Source organism: Drosophila virilis, chromosome X, assembly GCF_030788295.1.
Source record: "Drosophila virilis strain 15010-1051.87 chromosome X, Dvir_AGI_RSII-ME, whole genome shotgun sequence".
Classification (NCBI taxonomy): Eukaryota; Metazoa; Arthropoda; class Insecta; order Diptera; family Drosophilidae; genus Drosophila; species Drosophila virilis.
Window position 1 is genome coordinate 22,896,309 of NC_091543.1, and position 24,769 is coordinate 22,921,077.

The 24,769-nt window shown below is 41.6% G+C and overlaps 1 protein-coding gene across 10 annotated transcripts; it reads left to right on the forward strand.

Moving 5' to 3' along the window:
• The first annotated feature begins 1,002 nt into the window (after positions 1–1,002).
• l(1)G0196 (inositol hexakisphosphate and diphosphoinositol-pentakisphosphate kinase) lies at positions 1,003–22,798 on the forward strand. Of its 10 annotated transcripts, none has more exons than XM_070206627.1 (15): positions 1,003–1,223; positions 1,368–1,420; positions 6,686–7,118; positions 7,176–7,418; positions 8,343–8,841; positions 9,424–9,695; positions 9,741–9,924; positions 9,979–10,176; positions 10,633–11,653; positions 11,793–12,123; positions 16,146–17,774; positions 19,355–19,828; positions 20,753–20,834; positions 20,896–21,124; positions 21,730–22,797. In XM_070206627.1, the coding sequence occupies exons 1-15, from the start codon at positions 1,004–1,006 to the stop codon at positions 22,651–22,653; spliced, it is 6,792 nt and encodes a 2,263-aa protein (XP_070062728.1). In that variant the 5' UTR covers position 1,003; the 3' UTR covers positions 22,654–22,797. The 10 variants fall into 10 exon arrangements, with proteins under 10 accessions (XP_070062728.1, XP_070062727.1, XP_032295427.1 ...); XM_070206628.1 differs by lacking the exons at positions 1,003–1,223; positions 1,368–1,420 and adding exons at positions 4,326–5,056; positions 21,221–21,276 and having other exon boundaries at positions 21,730–21,867; XM_070206626.1 differs by lacking the exons at positions 1,003–1,223; positions 1,368–1,420 and adding an exon at positions 4,323–5,056 and having other exon boundaries at positions 11,859–12,123; positions 21,730–22,798.
• Positions 22,799–24,769: the final 1,971 nt, after the last annotated feature.

Below are 24,769 nucleotides of genomic sequence, written 5' to 3' on the forward strand. Positions count from 1 at the left end.
TATATATATGCATTTGATGTTGGAAGAAGAGGGTTCAGGGTATACCCTAGTCGGGAGCTTCCGACTAGAACCTCTTACTTGTTTTCTCATAAATAAGGTAGATATGTATTATAGTTTAGCATCAACAGTCGAGTTTATATAGTCTTGTTCCCGTCTGTTTCTGGACTCTCGACTCTCTGTGTTAAAGCGAGCTTAAAAGTGACTCTTCTTCATATTTCTCTAAATAAAATATCACTCGACCCATACGAACCCTTACGCAGTACTGGACGTACTTTTCCATGTGAGGCCTGCTCCCGATAATTTGACAAGCTTGAAAAGAACTCTATTATCCATTAGGTTTATCGAATAACTTGTTGTTCGATGCGGCTTTAATGTAACTTAACGAATCAGATATAAGTCCTGAGGCCAATCCCATTGGAATTCTCCGATTGCATTTAGCAATTTTAGCAATGATCGATGCCTGGCTCCATTTAGCTGAAATCGATAAGAATCGATCTAGAGATAGCATTGGTAATCATAGCTAGGATGCGGCTATTCAATAAGCCAGTCCCAGACAAAGATATGCTTACTTTTATCTTATATAAACCTAGCATAACTCTTGGCTGAACAATTGCTCAGTTGGCATTTGGGCGCCCCGCTGAGTCGAACATGTAAGGTTGCGGCGATGTAACGCAGAGAATTGGACTGGATGTGTGTCATCTCTATTTATAAGCACAAACACATACATACATGCATATGAATATGTGTGTGTGAATGCATGTGTATGTTAGACTTGTGTCAATCGCCGTTCGCTAATCGATCAAAAGCACATTCTCTCGACAGTCGCTTGTTTGACGCACTAACCAATTGCCAGGAATTTGGATTTTATGCACTTGACGGCTCCTGCGGCTTGCTTGACAAATTACGCACACACTTCACACACACACACACACACACACACCCACACACTTCTACGCATTCGCACGCCCACACACATATGAATACGCTAGAAAATATACGCAGAATGGGCAACAGCTTTGACAAATTCGCGGGAAACAGCGGCGGCTCTTACGCAGATAGCACGCGTCGCGGCTGGAGTCGCAGACGCAGACGCAGGCACATGCCAGGATCAACGTCATCGGCAGCCGCGCCAACTGAGGCTGCTGCGCCAGACAGCGCCGACTGCAACGTCCACGTGAGGCAGCGATTGCTGACGCACGTCAGCTCAACGCCAAATTTCGGTGGTGCGTGTGACAGTTATTTCTGTCTGTCTGTCTGTGTGTCTGTGTGTCTGTGTGTCTGTGTGTCTGTCTGTGTTTGTCAGCTCAGTGCACTCAAGCCCATTCGCGCTCACACTCTCTCCCTCTCTCTCTATTTTTCAACACTAGAAACAACTGTTGATGACGCACTGGAGCCGCGCTCTTCATCATTCTCTTATGCGGTGAACATTTATTACAATTTTTAGCCTGTTTTTTTTTTTGTGCATTTTATGTGCGTTTTGTTTGACTACAGATCGAGCTTTTTTTTGTTGAAGTTGCTTGGTCTGCGTTTGTTTTTATCTTAACTGTTTTTCGTTATATGTATTTAATTTTCATGTTAATTGCTTTTGCATTTGTTTGCCTTTGCTCATATCGCGCGGCAAGACTAATTAATTTGTTGCTACTCTCGTCTGTGCGCCTTTTTGTCGCTTAATTATCGCATTTTATTTGTTTTACATTTGTTTGCGCCCGCCCGTTCGGCTTACGATTTGGCCCAATTTCCGTCGACAATTTGCGCTCTTCTAGTTGCCAAATTGTCGCACCATTTGTGGCATCTACGTACCGCAGTTCCATTTCGGTTGTTGCGGTAAGCGCGCGCAGTTGCTTTCATAAATTTCCTTTTTGCGTGTCCTTCTGCGGCTTGTGACGTCACGACGCAACAGCTCGCCATTGTTGCGCGTCTCATTAAAAAAAAAAAAAAAAACGTTGCATACTTTTAAGTGGCGCACGAAAATTTATATTTGTAATGAAATATTGACAAGACGTATATCAATTAATATAGTGTAGCACTGGGAAGGACTATTTATATGCCACACTTAACCTCAAATTAGGCAACAGCAAACAATTTGAATGAGGACTTTAAGTTTTGTATGCTAATTTAAAATTTCTCTAATTGATAAATGATGAGACTTTGTAGGAACACTTCAAAGATATTTCCATGCCTAAGCTCTAATCAATTCCACAAAATTGTATTTATAAAATTTATATTTAAATTCCGCAGCAGTCCAATTCATACCGACTACGCAATACCCTGTTTTGGGTTAGTAAATCTTAAACTGTATAACTGAGACTTTGATTTTCGGTATTTCCGGAGCTTAGTCGAGCTCTTCAATAATCTACCCAGCAAAAGTTAAGAATTTCTAATCATGTCAGGGATCAGGGATACATTACCAGTGTTGTAAATTGAATTTGTTATCATTTAGGACATTATTCAAACTCATAATACAAATGAAACAACTTAAAAATGTGTGCAAAATGGATACAAATATGATTCAACCGTTTTTTTTTCTTGTAAATTTTAGAAAATTGCAATTAAATTAAAGTTCAATGTAATTAAAATATACATTTTGATAAATATCTTGTTAAATTACGAAAATGCTTCAGTTTATGTAAATTTCGAAAAGAAGTAAATAATTTGTTCAGTTTAGAGCCATAGTCCATATGATTTTAATAACATAGAATCAATTTGTTTTGCTGCGACTGTTTAAGCCCAACGCGTTCACGCTATCGAATCAGCACTGTACAGTCGATGCAAATGCCTTAACCCTAACCCCCGCGCATACGTCATGGGCCGGGTAGCTCTGGCCCTTGAATAGTGGCGCACACCTTGAGCTTGATAATTACCGTATAGCTCTCATAAGCGATCGAGCGCTACGTAAGTGGCGTATTTTAGTCCCCCACCCGCTCACTCTCTCTCTCTCTCTTTCTCTCTCCAACCGGACGTGTATGTTTCCAGTATTTAAGTTGTATTTAAAACGTTGCCGTCGTTGTTGTCGTTGTTCTCGCTGTCGTCGCTGTCAACAAAGATAACGTATGAAAACAATTGCACACAAAGAGAGCAATAAGAACAAAAACAAATGAAAGTACAAAATGAAGAAAGCGCTGCCCTCTCTGGCTTTGTTGGTGGCGGAGAGGCCAATTATCATGATCAACACGGAGCTGAGTAAATCCAACCGATTGCCGTACGCTCAACCATTGCTCAAAAGCTCAACCGATCGACGCTGGCGCTACGTTTCGATCCGACTCGCTCTGGACTAGAGATGGTAGCGTGAAATAATTAATCGGCAAGTTACAGCGCCACTCTGGCAAATGCCAAAAAAGGTTATAATACCCACCAAAATACCAATGCAAAATAAAATAGCGCCTGATTAAAAAGCTTTGAGCTTTGCCCAAGCTCATTGCAAACTTCATGGCAGTTGTTGTCATGTTATATTATGAAGGCCAAAAAGCCAAAATGTCATTTTTTTTTTTTTTTGGCAAAACCCCCCTTTTAATGATCGACAGCGACTCTGGAAAAATTGGAGCTATGCATTTCGATGTTCATGTCAAATTTTAAGCGCTTGGCAAAACCTGCAATGTAGTATTTAGGCAAATGTATGTGAGAAACTGAAAAGATTCAAAAATTGAATGAACTTTGATCGCATGACAAATTCCTACAAGAGAGTTGCAGCTGTCTGGCAAATATTTGCAGTCAATTGAAAATGCAAATTTAAAAACGGAAATGGGATTTTTTTTTGCACTAGAGACAAAGGTGTTAATATATTCACAATAAACTAGAGGTAAATTCGTCTAAATAATTCAAACACTTAATGTTGATGTCAAATTTTGAACTGAAGATAAAGTGCCTGACAAGACATGCAAGTTAGTGTTCAGATAAATGAATATGAGTAACCTAAAAGCTTCAAATTATAGAAAATTATTAAATAAAGAGCGCATATCAAATGCGTGCAAGAGAGTAGCCAGACGGCAGCTGGCAGATTTTTGCAGTATGACAACGCAATTGAAGAAAGTACCTCTAAATAATTGAAATGTATCTATAACATGCAAATAATACATAAATGCGAATATTCGTATATTTTGTATAGAATTTTCGTTCGATTACTTCAATTGTTTCAGTACGTGCCAATGTAATATATTATGGCTTTAAAGTTCTACGTGCACGCACATTATACGGCCAGTTTTATTTGACGATTAACTCGTGTCACGTGGCGCTACAATGTGCCCCACCCTAGTCCGCAACGGAGTGTAGCTGATAGCCGTTAGGCATATTCACAATCGCAGTCGCAGTCGCGGTCGCAGTCGCAGTTGTGCCGTGCCGTGCCGCGGCCACCTGCCCAGTCGCGAGTTGATACTCAGATAAATCAGAAAAGAGCAAATACAAGCTCTCACACGACGCGCGAATTTTGTTGTAATTTATGCATGTGCTATTAAAAACAATAACAAATACGCGGTTGTAAAACGCAAAACAAAAAAAAAAATAAATAAATAAATAATAATAATTAAAAAGCAAAAACAGGAACAAGAACAAACGCAACAAAAGCGTGTGTAACAAATTATAAGGGCTTTGGTATTTGGTGAAAGATTGAATGGAGTGGACCTGGTTCAAGGATTGGTGGCGCCTCAAAAAGCTGCGCTCGCGTCATCAGCGCCACAAAAAGAAACTGGAAGCAGCAGCTGCCGCTGCTGCTGCTGCTGTCAGCGTTCCGCTTGCCACAGACTTGCAGCTGGATGCAGATGCAGAATATGCGGCGGCACCGGCGCTGGCCGCTAGGGAACGCAGACGTAGCCTGGATCTGCGTCCGGGTCGCAGACGCCAGCGCAATCGTCCGCGGCAGCGACGCGCCAAAAGCGCCGGCGCTCCAGTGCATCCGCTGCGGATGCGTATGCAGCTGCGACGGCACGGCGAGCAGCAGCAGAAGGCGGACGATGGCGAATACGGGCCATTCAATGTTGGCGACTACTTGGACTATAATTGCACGAATGCCAGCGACAACGACGATGACAGCGACGATTTTTGCTACTGCGACGAGTGCCTAAACGTAGGTGCCGCTCAACGGGTATCGGACCTTATCTGGGTCTCGCGTCTTGGCCGGGCCTTAAATTAAGCACGTTAATCAGTTGTGACAACAGCAAGAACCCAGCCAAAACCGCCGCTAATTGAAACGTCAAATGGGCCAAAGCAATTGAGTTTGAGCTGCTTTCAGCGCCAAGTTGAGGCATAAACTAATTTCAGTGCCCATTATCATTATACCCTTGCAGTGGCTAGTTTTCTAGTTTTCTCACGCACTGTGTAACGCATAGACATAGAACAAAACTCAAATTAAGCCAAGTTCTCGATTTTAGCTGGCGCACAAATCTGGCAAGTAGAAGAGAAGTTATAATTTAAGTAAAACTTTTACTAAATTCAAGCTCTCCTCGCTTAAATCATTTTATTCTTACGAAACTTGGCTTATAGCTGACAAATCATGGCAAAATCGAAAGTTTTGTTAGAAAAACATTTCAGAGTATTTAAGGTCTGGCTAACAATTATCTGCTCAGCAATTATCTGCTAACATATCTGCCAAATCGGAAACCTATATTATTTGGCTCGAATAGGAACAATCGGTCGCAGATAAAGATTTTGCATGAATGAACTTCTATGCTACAAGGGTATTTAAAAGTCGGCGTGCCGACGTTACGACCCAATTGTTTTATATTTTATATGTTAAACATTTTGCAACCGTTTTGATTAATAACTTGCATTCCAACAAAATCTAAAGCTCACTTTTCACTCAAATCTGTTGTCCTGGCAAACAGACATAGCACGCGCATCAAGTATATATGTATCTGATAGGAATTGAATCTATATCTATAATAATTGTCCCTTTTGAAGCTTAGTTGAAAACCTGTCTAGCTCATCAAATGGAAGGTTTTTATGCCGCACCCTCTCAAACGGGTTATTATTTTATAAAGCTATCATTAGACTCGTTTACCAGCGAATAGGGCATATTTATTTGTCTTGGATAGTTAAAACTTGGAGAGCGGCTATCCTGTGAAGAATCTATAACACTTTATAAAGTTTTTCATGTAGCCTGTTATGGGACAGAGTCCAATTAGCATTAGCATTACTTTCCTGTCTGTCGACAAACATTATTCCAAATTAGTAACATATTATACAACTATGTTGTTATTAAAGATATCATATAATCTGTGCCCTGTGCCATTTGATAAGTTCCAATATTGTCATCTTTTGAAGATGATTTTCTTAGACTAGTTTTCTTAATTTTTATAGCTGAGTGTTGGACTGATCCGTTTGCTTCTTCGTGCTGTCAATGTACGTAGAATATCTGTTTGCATGAGTTAAGCATATTCCATTCGTGATAGAGGTCAAATTGTGAGAAGGTCAACTATCTGCAAACATAATTATCTATGATCACAGCATATCATCATCATGAAAAATATACATATGTGTATATGCTTGGGATCTGAAGCAGCAAAAATTCAAACTAAAAAAAAAAAACAAAAAAAAAAAAAAAAACAAAGAGAACAAGCTCTTTAACAAAATTGTTTAAAAATTTTCAATTTCTATTATTTTTGTTATGATTTCGGGCGTCCGTTTTCGCAGCATAAACCAATTGCCAGCAGCAAAAACAACATTTAACCAAAAGACAATCGTTTATATATTGAAGGGCGATACGGATTTCGGGGATAGCAATGACGGCATGGACTCTGATACTAGCACCTCGTCGAGCAACAGCAAACAAGTCGTTGTGGGCATCTGTGCTATGGCCAAGAAGACACAGTCGAAGCCAATGAAGGAGATACTGACACGCCTGGGCGAGTTCGAGTTCATCAAGCTGGTTACCTTTGAGGAGAATGTTATATTGCGCGAACCCGTACAAAATTGGCCGATATGCGATTGTCTAGTCTCATTTCATTCGAAGGGCTTTCCGCTGGAAAAGGCCATTGAGTATGCTCAGCTGCGCAATCCGTTTGTGCTCAACAATTTGCATATGCAGTACGATATACAGGATAGACGACGTGTCTATGCCATACTGGAGAAGGAGGGCATCGAGATACCGCGCTATGCTGTGCTCGATCGCGATTCGCCCGATCCCAAACGTAAGTGCAACGGTCACAGCTCGAAAGCCTTGTGTTTTGAACGCATTCAATTTACAGATCATGAGCTAATTGAGTCCGAGGATCACGTGGAGGTCAATGGTATTACCTTCAACAAACCGTTTGTTGAGAAACCCGTCTCGGCCGAGGATCACAACATCTATATCTACTATCCAACATCCGCTGGCGGTGGCAGCCAGCGTTTATTTCGAAAAATTGGTAGCCGTAGCAGTGTTTACTCGCCGGAGTCGCGGGTACGCAAAACAGGCTCCTTCATCTACGAGGACTTTATGCCCACCGATGGTATGCTAACTTGCTCTCTATGCTCCCTTACCCTGCAATGCACCTACTGATGTAGGTGCTGCTCTAGCACGCTCTAGCTAATGCTGGACTAGATAAACATTTGCATTAACCTAACTGGCATATATATCTGTATATATCTGTATAAATGTATATGTTTATATATTTATAATACATATATATATGCATATATGACTATGTGTATATATATATATTTAATAGATTTAGAACCGTTTAAATAGTCACGAATTAAATAAGTTAGTCAGCGCTACCATGCTCGTCACGCTACGCCACGCCCCCCACACCACTATCACAACGCCCACGCCCACCCACACACAAAAACAGATGAAAAAAAAAAAAAAAACACATAAATAAAAATGAAAGAAAACAAGTAAGAATCTTGCAGTCGGGTGCAGCCGACTGCGTAATACTCGTTCACAGCAGCTTTCAAACAAGTAACACGACAAATTTTTTTTTTTTTAGATATATCGACATTGCGATTGACTAAAATAGTTAGTAAAAAAGCTGTGTAAAAGCTCAGCTGTAGTCTTTAACTAAAATTTAGTCACTAGCGCCTAAACTTTGGTAGGTTGTATATCTTTCCCTAGAAGGTTTATTCATTTAATCTGAAAACTTTAGGAGTACACAAATTTGTATTCCAGGTTTCAAGTGTACGACGAAGAAATTGTGTTTGTTCGGACAGACAGACTTTGCACAGAATCAATATACCTTTATTCACTTTGTGAACGAGTATTAATAATGAGAAAAGTTAAGCATATTGTCATTGCCATCTGTCTTGCGTCTCGCTCGCTCGTTCGCTCGTTCGCCGATCGTTGCTCGCTGCTCGCTGCTCTCATTGCCGAACTCCCCAAGAAAAAGTGGCCGCCAGTCGAACGCACTGAATCCAGCATTACCTTTACAACTTAGTGTACTTTTCAGGTACCGACGTCAAGGTGTATACCGTGGGACCGGACTATGCCCATGCGGAGGCGCGCAAGAGCCCGGCGCTCGATGGCAAAGTGGAGCGCGATAGCGAGGGCAAGGAGATACGCTATCCGGTCATACTCAATCATTCGGAGAAGCTCATCTCACGCAAGGTGTGCCTGGCCTTTAAGCAGACCGTCTGCGGCTTTGATCTGTTGCGTGCCAATGGCAAAAGTTACGTATGCGATGTCAATGGATTTAGTTTTGTGAAGAATTCGAATAAATACTACGATGATTGCGCCAAAATACTGGGCAACATGATACTGCGCGAACTGACACCGACCCTGCACATACCCTGGTCGGTGCCATTCCAATTGGACGATCCGCCCATTGTGCCCACCACCTTTGGCAAGATGATGGAGCTGCGCTGCGTGGTGGCTGTCATCCGGCATGGCGATCGGACGCCCAAACAGAAAATGAAGGTCGAGGTTCGACATCCCAAGTGAGTTATTAGTCATTAGTCATTAGATCACTATTGACATGCGTTATTAAGCTTTCGAAAGAAAGAACTCTTTTTATCAGGATTGCCAATTACAGTTATAAATGCTTGCAAAATCTTAAGCTGCAATTAAATTCTTGAGGTTTTGCTTTTAAGTTGGCTCACGAAAGGGTTAAGCTAATTAGTCGTGTTCACTCTTGTATGTCATTTGGAGCTTACGAGCTTTTGACGCTTTAAGCGGGTAACTTAAAGCTCGCATCGCTTTAAGCTGCATGCACTTTTTTCAGCAGTTTTGTGATTAATTAGGAGCATGCATTTGAATTAATATTTTAATATCCCGTTAAATATCCCGTTAAATAAATTGCATTTAATTTAAAAAAGATCTTCACTTTTTTTTTTAACAATTTAATTATCGGACTTAAAGCTCACAGCTTATTCGATTTGCTTAAGTTAGATTCGAAATCTTTAAATATTTTATCTGAATTAATGCACGAAATGTTCTTAAGGTTGCTTTGTAACATTGATAAAAAAAACCTTTTGTTACGATTTCCAAAAAGTATCTCATTTTCCTGTTCACGTCTGCAGATTCTTCGAGATCTTTGAGAAATATGATGGCTACAAACTAGGCCATGTGAAGCTAAAACGACCAAAGCAACTACAGGAGATACTGGATATAGCACGATTTTTGCTCAGCGAGATACACACCAAGGCGCACGCCGAGATTGAGGAGAAGGAGAGCAAGCTAGAGCAGCTGAAGAATGTGCTCGAAATGTATGGCCACTTCTCGGGCATCAATCGCAAGGTGCAAATGAAATACCAACCCAGGGGTCGACCTCGCGGTTCCAGCTCTGATGATGGTAGGTGGTCGTCATTTTTGTTAACTAATCTAACCACAAGCTAAGTCCTAACCATTTCAGCCGAAACGCCCGCCGAACCCTCGCTGGTCCTGATACTCAAATGGGGCGGCGAACTAACACCAGCGGGTCGCATCCAGGCCGAGGAGCTGGGCCGCATTTTTCGCTGCATGTACCCGGGCGGCCAGGGACGCTCAGACTATTCGGGCACACAGGGTTTGGGTCTATTGCGGTAAGTGCTTGCGTCTACTTAACTAGAATTTCGGCTAAATGTTCGTTCATTCAGTTTGCACTCAACCTTTCGACATGACCTCAAGATTTATGCCTCGGACGAAGGACGTGTTCAAATGACCGCCGCTGCCTTTGCCAAGGGTCTACTGGCCCTCGAGGGTGAGCTGACACCCATTCTGGTTCAAATGGTCAAGAGCGCCAATACAAACGGGCTACTGGACAACGATTGCGATTCAAGCAAGTACCAGAACCTGTAAGTATCTATCCAAATGATCCAAACAGATGTCGCAATTGTTGCTTTATTTATTGAATAATTATTTACTTCCGATACGAGAGCAGCTCTAGCATAAGTAGGCAATTTATAGATGTTTGATAAGCTGTTTGAGAAAATTTAAAGAGGATGCGGGAATTCGATTAAAAGCTGTCTGCGGCTTGTTAACCAATGTGAAAATAGAGCATACGACCATAAGATAAACTGAATTCAAGGTATAAATGTGCAGATATACAAATATATATATATCTGCGCACTTAATGCAGCGCTCTGCCTCATTCCATGGGAAACATATTCTCGAATAACTCGGGTTTTATAACAAGCGAGCTTTAGCCTAGAGAGAGATGTTCAAAGGGAAATATTCTTAATCACTTAAGTTTAAATTCAGCTTGTGGTTATTTATTTTTAATCAAAATCCACAAATTGTGCTTCACACAGCGCCAAGGGTCGACTGCACGAGCTGATGCAAAATGATCGCGAGTTTACACAGGAAGATCGCGAGCTGATCAATCCGTGCAACAGCAAATCGATAACACAAGCTTTGGACTTTGTTAAGAATCCGGTGGATTGTTGTCATCATGTGCATTTGCTAATACGGGAACTGCTGCACATAATCAGCATCAAGAAGGACGATCCAAAGACAAAGGACGCGATACTCTATCACGGCGAGACATGGGATCTAATGCGCTGTCGCTGGGAGAAAATCGAAAAGGACTTTAGCACCAAATCGAAACTGTTTGATATATCAAAAATTCCAGACATTTACGATTGCATCAAATACGATTTGCAGCATAATCAGCATACGCTGCAGTACGACCAGGCCGAGGAGCTGTATATCTATGCAAAGAATCTGGCCGATATAGTCATACCACAGGAATACGGGCTGACACCGCAGGAGAAACTGGCCATTGGCCAGGGTATTTGCTCGCCGTTGCTTCGCAAAATCAAGGGCGATTTGCAGCGCAACATTGATGAGATCGAGGATGAGTTTATGAATCGACTGAATCCTCACTACAGTCACGGCGTGGCCAGTCCGCAGCGTCATGTACGCACTCGCCTCTACTTCACCAGCGAGTCGCATGTGCACTCGCTGCTGACGGTGCTGCGTTACGGCGGATTACTGAATGTTGTCACGGACGAGCAGTGGCGTCGCGCCATGGACTATATTTCGATGGTATCGGAGCTAAACTACATGTCCCAGATCGTCATAATGCTGTATGAAGATCCGACCAAGGATCCCACCTCCGAGGAGCGTTTCCATGTCGAGCTCCATTTCAGTCCCGGCGTCAATTGTTGTGTACAAAAGAATTTGCCACCTGGTCCCGGTTTTCGTCCGCACTCGCACGGCGATAACTCCTGCAGCGTGAGCTTGCAGTCTAACGAGGAGTCAAATCCATCACGCATCGAGGAGGAGAACGACACCATTTCAGGCGATGAGCAGCAGGGCAAGAAGCGTAGCGTACGAAACTACTGTATATGCCGCATGGAAGTGCGTGATTTAAATAAAATCTCTCTCTCTTTCTCTCCCCCTTTCGTCTGTCTCTCTCTTTCTCTCTCTCTCTCTCTCTCTCTCTCCCTTTCTCTCTCTATCTATCTAGTGCCCCTTACGGAATTCATCGAACAATTCATTTGGTTTTAATCGCCTGGATCTGCGCTCCAAGCAGGCCAAGTCGAAGCCAATTCCAATTGGAGCCCATCACACGGTCAGCGGTCACGAGGCCATGGATCTGGCCAAGCGGCTCAACGAGGAGCTTGCCTCGCAGCACCAGCAGCAGCTGCATCAGAGCCAACAGCAGCATCAGCAACAGCAGCAGCAACAACTACGACCCATCAGTCCCGATATACGAGCCGTGAGTCCAGACTGTGAGCCGCGCTCGCGCAGCTTTGAGCAGCGTGGATCGCCGTCGGCCAATCGCGGCAAGGAGGCGGGTATGTATGTGGGCGGTGCGCCTGTCTCCAATGCAACCAACAATAATTGCTGCCTGGCCGCTGACCCCTTGCCCAGTTGCCACTGGGTCTCATTGGCCGGCTTTACTTTCCATTTCAATTTCAAACTTTATTGTTGATTTGATTTCAATATTCGTTGATACTTTTGTCGTTATTATGTTTTATTATTATAATTATCTTCTTATTTTGTTTTCTCTTTGTTTAAACATTTTTTTTTTTTTTTTTAATTTTCAATTGGCTTTCTTAACACACTTACCAAAAACAATTGGCTATATCAACTAACCTCCGGCTATTTCTGTCTACGTTATCTCTGCTCAGTTGGTTATTCGAACCGACAAACATATATCTATGTTGGTTATTCTTTATTTGTTGCTCTGCATGCCAATTGTGTGCGCGTTGTGCAAACTCCCGTTTTTTCTAACTCTCGAAAAGCCTGTAACACGAAGCCTACCCCCAACCCCACCCCCATCCCCTCAAACCTCAAACCCCACCAAAAACCGACAAACCACAAACCAGAGACCCCAATCCTAGCAGAAATTGGTCGCATTCAGAATAGAAAACCCAAATCCCATGCAATTCGCAATTCTGCAGAATATTACGGCTTAATACCCTGTAGCCAAAGGCAAAAGCGGCCATATTCCGTCCGTCTGTCCACCAACAAGTACTTGTTTTTCACGACATTGAAACTAGAGACAACACGATTGTTGTTATTGCTTGTGGTGTGCGGAATTGCTGTTGATCTCCTTCAGCTGTGTAAATTTAATGTTAAATGACGAAAATACCCGGCGTTGCCCGTGTACAAAATGTGTTTTGTTCAAGTTGCAATTGCATAACAAACAAACAAAAAAAAAAAAAACGCTTGTCTGTGTTAATTTTTTAGAAAAAACGATTTTCGCATTTTAATTTAAATTAAATTTACATTTTGTTTTTTTTTTTTGGGTATGCAAGCCCGCAGCTATCTTTTAAGAATGCAAAATTTCCCAACAAAACGCAAAATTTAAAACCTTTTCCGATTATCCTTTGGGGGTTTTTCCATATTTTCTTCATTTCCCAAGCAATGAGATAAGCAACAGAATTGATATACATATATATTTATTTGGCTTTCACAAACATCGTCAAATAAATCTCCCATTTGTTTTGCGCTTGTTATTTGAAGAAAGAGTCGAAACATATTCAGCAGTAAATTGGATCAGAATTCTGTTCTGGATGCGCCCATAATTACTTATAAATATTTTGAATAATAATTTCCTTTACTTTTGTTATTAATTATATGATTTTTGTTTTTGGTTTTTATTATTACGATTGATAATGATGCGCCCGAATGTCAAGCAATATGATTTCAATGTTTTTACATTTATATCACCTGTTTTTAAGCATCACAAAAAAGAAAAACAGTTTACCCGAAACTGAGCCCAACATTTTTGATTTTCATTCTTTCCACACGAGAAAAAAAAATAATATGTTTAATCCGATTTCAAATTGAAAAATGTTAAGAAAAATATGAAACACACACTTAACCAGCACCCACATGAAACCACAATTGCCGGCTACTGTGTTTGTGTCACTCCTGATCCTAGTTGAGCTCTCTCCTGCTCTCCGAATCGACTCTCGGTAGCGGCAGATAGCTCAGAGTCGGAGTTTTGGGGAAATCAATGAAAATCGATAGGCATCTGGCCGCGGAATCCCGTGTACTTGGCAATGCAGCCAAACTGATTTGAGCAACATTCACTCTTAGCAAACCATCCAATCAAAAGCCCCAAGATCCAAATACTGTCCCTGATAGCCAGCGATGACCGTGAACTAAACGGTTGAGCGTCAGGAAGTGCTGCCACGCCCATTATTAAAAGTGGACGCGAAAGCCTTGCTGGCGCTCAATTGTTGGTTTATCTGCATTGTGAGTGTTGCGCACTCTCTCTCTCTCTCTCTCTCTCTCACTTTGTCTCTGTCCATGCCCTGTTCTCACTCTCTCTCTCTCTCTCTCTCTATCTATCTGTATATATCTGTATGTGTCTGGTCTGTGACTGTTTTGTTGCGTCTGCACCTATCTCTCTCTCTCTCACACTCTCTCGCTCTCGCTCTCTATCTATCAATTGGTCTGTCTCTGTCTATCTATATATGTTTTATGCATGATTCGATCCGCCGAATTGAAAAGAAAAACCAAATTGTTGAGAATATTTTGTGTTGATTCCATTGACTTGTAACATTCTTAGCTATGAATGTAATATGTGTTTGTTGTTGCTCCTCCCTGTTATTGTTGTTGTTTGTTTGTTTGTTTGTTTGTTTGTTTGTTTGTTTGTTTGTTTGTTTGTTTGTTTGTTTCTTTGTTTGTTGTGCGCACAAATACCCAACCAGACTAACGATTACTTGTGCCTCCAAAGCCTAACCCGACTCTAAACTCACAACTAACCGGACTCATTCTGACCAATCGCCGCCTGCTGTTGCTCTACGCCGTCGACGCTCTGCATTCCAAAATTTTAAAATTCGCCCGCAAAGCAATACGATTAATGGCTTAGAACAATTTGCACTGCATTTAAGGATACCCATTAAAAGTACCAGAAACTTACGTCTGTCCTGTCAAATTTGATTTTTCGCTTGAAGAACAACAATTTGCATAAAATATTAAACAATTATCGATTTCTATAGTCTCTATGGGTTGCTTTCGATAATAAGCCATTCTCAAGCAAATTAACACATTTCCTTAAAAATATTATTAGTAATTAGGTTTAACACAATTGTCTGGTCTATTTGGGCTTCTTAGTTATAAATTTCTAATCTCTTCCGATTATTATCGCATTCTTCTGTCCGCTTTTTCAATCTTTGCAATTTCTGACATTTCAAGACAAACAATATTTTTAAAGTCGTTCGCTGAGAATAAGCCCAAGAACTTCCGATTTCGACTCTCCCATATCATACATATCGTTTATGCCAAATTGTAAACATCTAAGTAAACATTGTAAATTGTTGAAGCTTAAGAATACCTCAGCGCATGTTTTCGTTAAAAGATTTCAAGTTGAAAATTAACTGACATGTTGACTGTCAAGTGGCCTTAGACGATCAGAGATTTATACGATCGGTCGAATTTAGCTCAGCTGTTTTTTTTTGTTGTTGTTTTTGTTAGCGTTTTATTAGTAATATATGAAAAAAGTTTGAAAACCATAAATAATGTTTAAATAAATATTTGGCATTGAAAAAATAAACAAATCAATATTGAAAAATAAAACTTACAAAAATAATGAGAAACAAGAAAATTATAATGCTCATGTTTAAATATGAGAAAAATAAGAAATCAATTAGAAAAAGAAAAAAGACGAAATTCCTGAAAGGAAAACATAAGATTGATTGCTCTAGTCGGGTTTGATCAACTAGGAAATACCCTAAACCGCGAGCCGAGCTTTCCCAAAAAAAAAATTCCATCTTTAAACCTGTGAAATGAAGGAATGAGCGGAGACATCCAAAAAGTTAAACGCAAGAAGCCACATATCTAGTTCTCATAAGTTTCGAATTATGATTTAAAAACGACAATTGATCTTTTGGAAACATTTATCACATATTTCAAGTCTGAGCTGGGCTGAAAAACTCTGAAATAAAGTAATAACAATTAAAACGAATATTAAACAAATATCAGCGAAATGTGGCAATAAATTGAAGACTTTTTTCATGTATATACTAAATTGTGAACATTGTTTCGCATTGATACCCTTTGAATAGTTAAGTTTGCGGAAATTTTCATTTCATGGACGTGCTTGCAGGTGCGTTTAGTCTTCGGCATGCCGAATGTACCTGTACCCCTCTTCTTCTTCTTCTTCTTCTATATCAACTTTGATGCGTTCTACGGCTAATTAGTTTTTTGTTTGTATACTTTACGACCAAACACCCGTACGTACATACCATATTCATACATACATGCACACACACACACACACACACACACGACCATACATGCCTACGCACACTTCCTTCAATCGTGACCACATCTGTTCCCCGACTCTACTAATCGCAAACAGCGCCGGCGACTACCTTTGACGAGATTGCCAATGCACGCGTGGGTGCGGGCGTGGGCGTGGGCGTGAGCGTGGCTAGCAGCGGCAGCAACCGCACCGCCATACAAATACGCGTCACCGATAGATTGTCCTTCTTCAAGATCGACTCGTCAACAAATGAATTGCCGCTATCGGACATTGACTTCTCATTGACGCCGGGCACACCTCAGTGCGCCAACATGAATCCTGGCGGCTGCAGTCGCACGCACAAGCGCCACATTCTGTTGAGCATGCGGCGCATGGTCAGCGGCGAGGAGCCCGAATTCGAGGGTATCCATTTGCCACAAATATCACCGCTAGCCACAAACGAGCGGCCATTAAGCTGCAATTGCAGCAGCAGCAACTCCTTCCCGTTGGCCGCAGCGCATGCTCATTCCAAGAGTCTCATGCAGCTAGCCACAGTTGAGCCGTCGGCCGGCAGCACCAGCTGCCGCCAAACTGGTGGTGGTGGTGGCACTGCTGCAGCAGCAGCAGCAGCAGCGGTGCCTGGCAGTTTTGAGGACGACTTTCAACTATCGAGCTCGGCACCTGCGGTGCTCTTAAGCGGCATATTTGAGCAGCGGCGTTCCAGTGACGTGCCGCTTGTCGAACCTTGCACCAATTCGCTCACAGCATCTACGCTGCGCCTGTGCATGGACATGGAGACACACGAGTCGCGCCATCGTCAACTGGAGCGCGGCCAGCGCAAGGCCAACAGTCATTCGTGTGGCCAGCTGTCCATATTGCTGCCGCCGGCACCGGCCACGGCGCCAGTGCTGTTCGAGAATCCGTTTCGGTTTGGTTTTGCGGCAGCGCCATCAGCTGCAACGGCAGCCGCCGCCGCCGCCGCCCCCGCTGCTGGCAATAGCTTTGTCAGCTGCTTTGCGCCCATTGCGGAGCATGTAACGCCCACAACCATGCCCAGTCAGACGGCCATAGAGGCACAGCTGGTATACAATATACCCACCGTGCTGATAACTGGCACAGCTACTGTGACAGGCAGGACAACAACAGCAGCAAACAGATCCACTGAAACTGACACAACTGCAGCAACACCAAGCACAACAAAAAAAGCAACCACAGCGACAACAACAGCAACAACAGCAACAACAATAGCAACAATAACTTTGTTTAATACTACAGCAACAATGTCTGCTAATCAACCCATTACTAACCAATTGAATTCAATCGATCCCCTTTCAACTGACGCACAACAACAACAACTAACACCAACACCAACACCAACACCAACACCACCATCTCCTTCTCACACCAACACGAACACAATCACAACCACAATGAACAATTACAACAACAACAACAACAACAACAACATCACCACAACGCCCCCGTCTTGTTGTACCAATACCATCGCTACAGATAGCAACGTTTCGGTCTCGGTATCGGCCTCGGTATCATCGGCCAATTCGTCCACATCGTCGCGTCGCCAAAGACACAGTATTGCCGGCCAGATGTCCTATATGAAAATGTTGGGTTTCGGTGGTTTTAGCAAAAAGATGGCCACCAGCGCGAATAGCCTTTTCAGTACGGCAGTTATAAGCGGCAGCTCATCGGCGCCGAATCTACGCGATATGATACCGGTATCATCATCCGGTGAGTACACAAACCCACACACATATACACATACACATACACACAAACACACACACCCACACCCACACATATACACACAACCAAACAAATAGAACCCCAAACCCGCCACAAATACACTGCCAATACACATAGCTATACACATACGTAAACTACTTAAAGAAAAAGAATGCATGAATTGAGCCCCACCTTTAACTAGCTGTCCACAGATTACAATCGGAATAAAGTGCAAATATACACACAGAAGTGCATATATGTCAGATACAAATTGAAATTAAATACTTAAAAACTATTCCATTGATGTACTCTACTGTAGTTTCTTCAATTGTTTCAAAAATATTAAAAACTTGAAAAAAGACTAGCTTCGGCATGCCGTAGATTAAATACCCTTGTAGACGGTCTGGTCTGACAGTGATTTTATTGCCGTCACAAAAAGTGAAAAATCATTTGGATTTTGTGTATATCTTAGAAAGATATTAAAGCTCAGCTTTCCCTAGAGCTTTATGATATTGGAGTAAAGTGAAGCTATTAAGTGAAGAGCATTAAAGTTTTCCAAAAAGCTTTCACACAGTAGTAATATAGTGAAGCTATCAAAAGTTGTTCATACAAGGGTTTTTATGGCACTTTTTTGGGAATTATGAAATAGCAGAAAAAATTTCAACAGATCAGGTATATGTGTATATATCGATATGTGTACAAGGGTATAACAAAGGCATGCTTTTTACTATTTTTTTTAACACTATTAAGAACTATTCAACAAGTCTTTACTTGAACTGTTTGCGAATTAGAGGCGCATTTTCTTTTAAACTTTTATATCGCTGATATTAAAAAAAGGAGCATCCGTCTTTGACGACAAAAGGAGCTATAAGGTTATATTGTTGGTAGAATAAATATACAATTATATTTTGCTCATTTTTACTTTTATTTTTCCCTTTTTCTAGTTGAAAAGTATTACTCGATACGATGAAAAAGAAAGTCTATAAATGGCCCTAAGAAGCTTATTCAAATAGAACAAAAATAACAAAGCATAAAAGAAAATTTATATAAATTACAAAATCAAACAGATAATAAATGTATTTACCATTTGTATTTTATTAACCAAAAATAGAAAGTACCTAAACAAAAATCTAGTATATAACTATTTTATCTGAATTCTGAAGTAGTTCGGAGTTCTAGTTCTAGGAATTTAATGTACTATTCGTTGGTCGTATGACTCGTTTTTGATATCCCTAAAGTACCTAATATCAAGTAGTTGCGTAGAACGCGAAATCTGATTTGTTTTTTTTTTTTTTTTTTGACACTGCACCAAACAAAAACAGAAATAAAAACCAAAACATTTTGTTTTAGGAATCCTAGCCTTTGTGTGGTATATTCACATTCACGCACACATTCCACTAATACGCACATATTAATATTGTAATTAAATATGGGGCACATGTCATAATCCTGTAGCTCTCGTATTTACGCAGTATCCTCTTTCATATTCACTTACATTTCATCCACTTCTTCGAATACTAATTGTTTGATAGCTGAAGCGAGTGTTAAGCAATTTTAATCGGTTTACATATGTGCCCTGCGTTTAGGCTTTGGGGATGTGCCGCCGATCCGACCCCTGGAGACACTGCATAATGCGCTATCGCTGCGCAAGCTGGACAGCTTTCTGCAGGATATGATCTTAGCCCAGATCTTTAAGACGCCGACTGGCTCGCCGCCACGCGTCCTTGAGGGAACTGTGGGTAGTAACTCGGCATCGATATTGGCAACTGGAGTAGGTCAGCCTGTTTCGGTATCTATACCATCGGATTCGATGGCCGCCTTCTCCTCGATGATAGATCAAAAGGCGGATTCCGCCTTGTCGACACAGAAATTGGTCAGGGGTACGATGGCTCCATTGACCGACAAATGCGATCGCTCTGTTATCATCAGCGAGTCCGATTCGACTGTGGAACCGCATGAACCAAATTCGCCAGCAAGGAGCGAGGAACAGGTGCAGTCGTCCGAATTCGAGGATGTCAACGATGCGGCAATGAAAAATATTTTAACGGCTCAAAAACAGCGTAAGTTCTCTAAGCGTAAGTCAAGGATTGGTTGGCGCACCTGAGATATTGACTGTATTCAAGAATCATCTGATGATTAAGCATGCTCATTGGATTCTCTAAAGATTTCGATTCAAATGATTTATTCAAAATTTCCTATTCGTATAATTTTCGAGAGTTACCCATTTTTTCATTATACATATATATTTTCTTATCCTGCATCAAAATGTTTTTCAATTTCATCGATTTTTCATGCACATGTCAAGACATTATCGATAAGTTTAAGTCTTTTAAAATCAATTGATTTATATGGTTTCTTTTTCTTTAACTCTGCTTTCTTTTTCTGTATTTTTTTTTATTTTTTATTTATTTTTTTTTTATTAATTTTCAGTGGAATAAACCAACACCTGATTGTTTGTTGACTATGGTTTGAGTGTTTTATTATTCAACACTGTTAATGTTCATAGAGATCTTAAATATATTTTATTATTGCGGAGTGATTTCAATTTTACACCTATTAATTTATCAGTTTTAAATGAATATTTTCAACTGGGTTTAAATAATTGTAATTAATTCACTTAAGACGCAAATAGATAAATAAATATTGAATTAAACACCTTAGCATATAGACATGTATGTATGTATATAGTAAATACTTTCTCTTGCACGCACTAGTCGCTCGTTGCGGCGCTCTCTTTGCTATAATGTACCACGTTTCATTATCGCACGCCTCTCTGGCTCTGTCTCTCTGTCTCTCTTATTGCTTGCCTTATGAAAAGCTTCAGCTAGCACTTCAACGCATTGAGAGTCTCTGACTCCTGCGCGCGCTCCCTCTCTCTCGCTCGCACTTTCTTACACTCCCTTTCACTTCTTAACACTATCAATCTGTAATGTGAACAAAAAACTAACAACTTGAACACACAACCCCAACGAATGGCAAACAAGTTTGGCCGCAAAAGCCACAGGACATTCTATCAAAGGACCAGGAAGAGCAAGAGCATAGCGATGAAAATCAGAAACTGGATTGGTGAGCGTGTTCTCTTTTTATAATACATGGGTAACTCTTTTTTTTTTAAATATCTCTACAGTCTTTTGAGCACTGTGGACATTCTGCTGGATGAACCAGAGGAACTGCCAGAATTTGGGGCCATCAACGTAGGCTCACTACAGCCGGATGACGGCACCGGTCCCATCTATTTGAGCATCTGCGATGAAGCAGAACCCAGCAGCTGCTGCCTAACACCGGTCAGCCTTGGCGTTGATGACTTGGATCTCAGTATGGTGGTCAACAAGGGTTCGATGACGCTTTCCATCGATGTGAGTGAGCAGGACCTGGCCAGTCAAACAAATTACAAATTTATCCATATCTCTGATATCGATAAATTATCGATTCCATCATATATTCCATTTCAGCGCATTATATTGTTTCAAAGAGCATAAGATTCCGATATTTTGAAACACTTAAATGGGTATGAATTTATTATTTTTCCCCTTTTGATGTTCCCATTGAATATTGCATTATAAGGCCTATCGTGGCAGTGTACCTACAATTTGGTGGCGGGTCTGTACTTAACCTTTTAGTACCCTCTATAAACTCATTTCAATGAATTCAAATTGATTTATCCGAGTGTTAAAGTTTAAATGACAAACAACCAAGAATGACCAGCTGGGAGTGCCGAGCTTCTATCTATATCCGAAAAAAAACCCAAAAGTTTCTAAATTTCAAGTCTCTAGCTCTTAAAGCTACGAACATCGACTGGGATGTTGGTGCTGGTCAAGAATAAATACACTCTTTTTGGTGTCGGAGAAGCCTCCTTCTGCCTGTAACATGCATTTTCACAAGCCCAATATGCTCTTTTTGCAGACTAATAAAATGAATTTGCCTGATTTAATCGCTACTTGCTCGTACTCATCCTTTGCAGGGCTTTGATTATGACGACGATGATGGTACAGTGTCTGCAGTGACAACACCTTCGCTACTTGCCGACACGGAACCTATATTGGAAGCATGCTACTGCTGTCCGACACATGCCACAGCACCACCTGAGGTTGACACTGATGATCCCAAGTATTGCTTTGCGCTGCCGGTGCACGTAACACAGGCATCGCCGGAGCACGCACGTCCAAGCGTGCGCCGCGCTCACGATCCAATCTCGCCGCGCATGCAGAAGCATATCAGTTTGTTTGAGTGTGCCGGCACCAGTCCGGAGGCGAATGCGCTGCATGCATCCATCAATTTGCCGGCGGCGGCGCAACAGTTGCGCCAGGACGCGCGTTTGCGTAAATTTGAGAATCTGACGCAGTCCACTTCGAATTCGAATTTCCCATTTGAGAGTAACACATTGAAGCGGGTGCCACTAGTCAGCACCAAGGATGACTATGCAAATGTTTCGCATACGCAGAGCTGCATTAATTTAAAGAGCAGCGGTGCCGGCTCCGGCTCTGGCTCCCTCATCTATGGATCGCCGCAGCATCACCGCGAGCGTTCTCGCGAAAAGGAGCGACAGCATACGATTGCAGCCGGCTGCAGCTCCGGCCCGGCCAACTTTAATCGGCTGCCCAATGCATTGTCCGAATGCTGCTCACTGGACCTGGATGCTGGCTGCAGCACATCATCACCAACTGCCTCGGTGCCGCATCCGGGCGCGCTAATTGTCAAGGAGAGCTTCATTGAGCCACCGAAGCGCGGAATAGTGCGCGGCTATCAGGACAAGACGCAGTCCATGGACTCTGATTTTCTCTGTAACGAGTTTCTACTAATTCCGGCGCTCGCACCGTCACTGGATGTGGCACAGCCCAAGGAGCGCTCGTCGGAGCCGGAGACGGAGCAACAGAAGCCCAAGTAAATTCATACTTGGCTTATTATCATAAACGAATTGTGTTCGTTTCACGTCTGTGTTGTAATCAAATTTATTGTTGTTGCACTTGCATTGTTGTTGTCAGATCCAATTATATAATAAAAATTCTATTTTCTGCGTCCCGAAACAACAATTGATTGTTGCTTCCTCCTATCCCTAGTAATGGCTGCTCATATTCGTCTTCCTTCCGTCGGACAGGCAGGATATGATATTTGACTGATGCCCATTTGACTGATCGCACCCGATGTCTAACAGCTTATTCATTGGAGTCGTTCGGATAGCATGCAGTTGCCACTACGTCTTCCCGCAGGTCGTGTCCCTGGAAATAAAATTGGTCAGTGGGAATTATCTCTTATTGCTTTCGATGAGATTATCAGCGCATGCTGCACAACCCAACAGGCCATATAGCACCTTACATGCACCAAACCTTCATCCACGGATATTGCCTTCAATTAATCATCCTCATATAAGGAGGTGCAGCCTTGCGTGTAGTGTGTAATTCCAATTTTTGGCCGGACGAGTTCTTGTGACGATGAACTCTTCACTCTTAGTGCCCTGTCCAGAGCTGCCCCAATGGACACAGGTACGACTTCAATCGTTCAGGTTGAGGTCTGGGACAGGCTTTGAAAGTAACACAGAGTTCAGCCTTAAGAGAATTTAACTTTCAGTTCCTCATTGAGTCCCACGAGTAGTCGGAATGTGAAGTTCTGCTTACAGCACATCTTTGTACTCAGAGCTTGGATTGAAGCTTGGCTTTTCAAAAAATTACCAATTATATATAAAACAATTCAAAAATTACCTTTCTCATAAGTTTGACGGGAAATGGGGAAATGATCTCTTGTTTTATGATGACGTGTTTCACACTTTTCGCAGAATCCAAACTTCATCAGTAGCAATGCGTTTCAAAGGTTTCTTGGTCGTAGTTTTAAGTTTTGTTCGATTTGCTTCAAACTTATTTTTAAAACTCTGCATTAGAACATATTGAATTCGTGTTTTGGCGATTTGGTAAATTTCACCCGCAAGAGTGGTAAATTGGCGGAAAACGTTTGTATGAATGTTCTTTGCTTACCATTCGATTGGCTCGAATTATTTTTAAAGACATTTAGGAAATTTTTGGGTGGCAAATGCAGGTCAATAAACAAAGCTTCAGCTTCAGGACTAACATGGGCGGAACTCGTTAATTCTCTCACTTGGTTCCTTATTGGGTGCACTTAAGACATATTTTTAAATTTAATTGGAGATCAAGTTGGGTATATGTACATTTTCCGAGGGCGTATACTTATACTTTATACTTATACTTTATACTTATACTTTATACCTAACTTCCTATACTTTACATGAGTCAACATATCAGATTTTGTGTTTCAACCTGCTTCAACCAGTTTAGGTTTTGTTATCTAAGAACAATTTAAATTTCTTAAGTCAACTTCTAAAGATCTATAAATAAGATTGCTCAACTCCACTCAACGTGATCTCAGTAATAATAGTAATAAATATAATGATGATGTTGCTGTTGTTGTAGATGTTGATCGCGGGGCGAGTGAAAGTGAGATAAACCGATGGAACAAGGCATTGGAGCACTGTCAACGACCGCTCAGCCCAGACCCCAAATGGTAGTGGGAGTCGGCAGAGTGGGAGAGACGCAGTCAGAATGTGTGAGACGCAGCCGGTTTTTCGAGAAACGTTGCCAACGTTTTCACTTGTCAGCTATATGGTGACTATATGTAGACGCATGCATTAACCTCGATCCACATTCGATTGCAAATTTCAATTTGTATTCGTGTTCGTATTCGTGTTTGTATTCTAAATTGCGTATGCGAGGCATGCGGCCAGTCAACATCACCCACTGATGAATGTGGCCCTCACTACACTCCCACACACACACACACACACACACACACACACACACACAAGTACCAATACGAATACGAATGGGAGCACCAGTACGAGTAATGAGCTGCAACGTTCCACTGCATGCTGATCGGGGGGCGAAGATAACCCAGTACTTAGCCGCAAAAACAGTCTTAATTTATCTGTAACCAACTGTTTGCCTATGCAAATAAGTAAGCTCCGTACACAGATAAAACATATAATATGTTTTAGT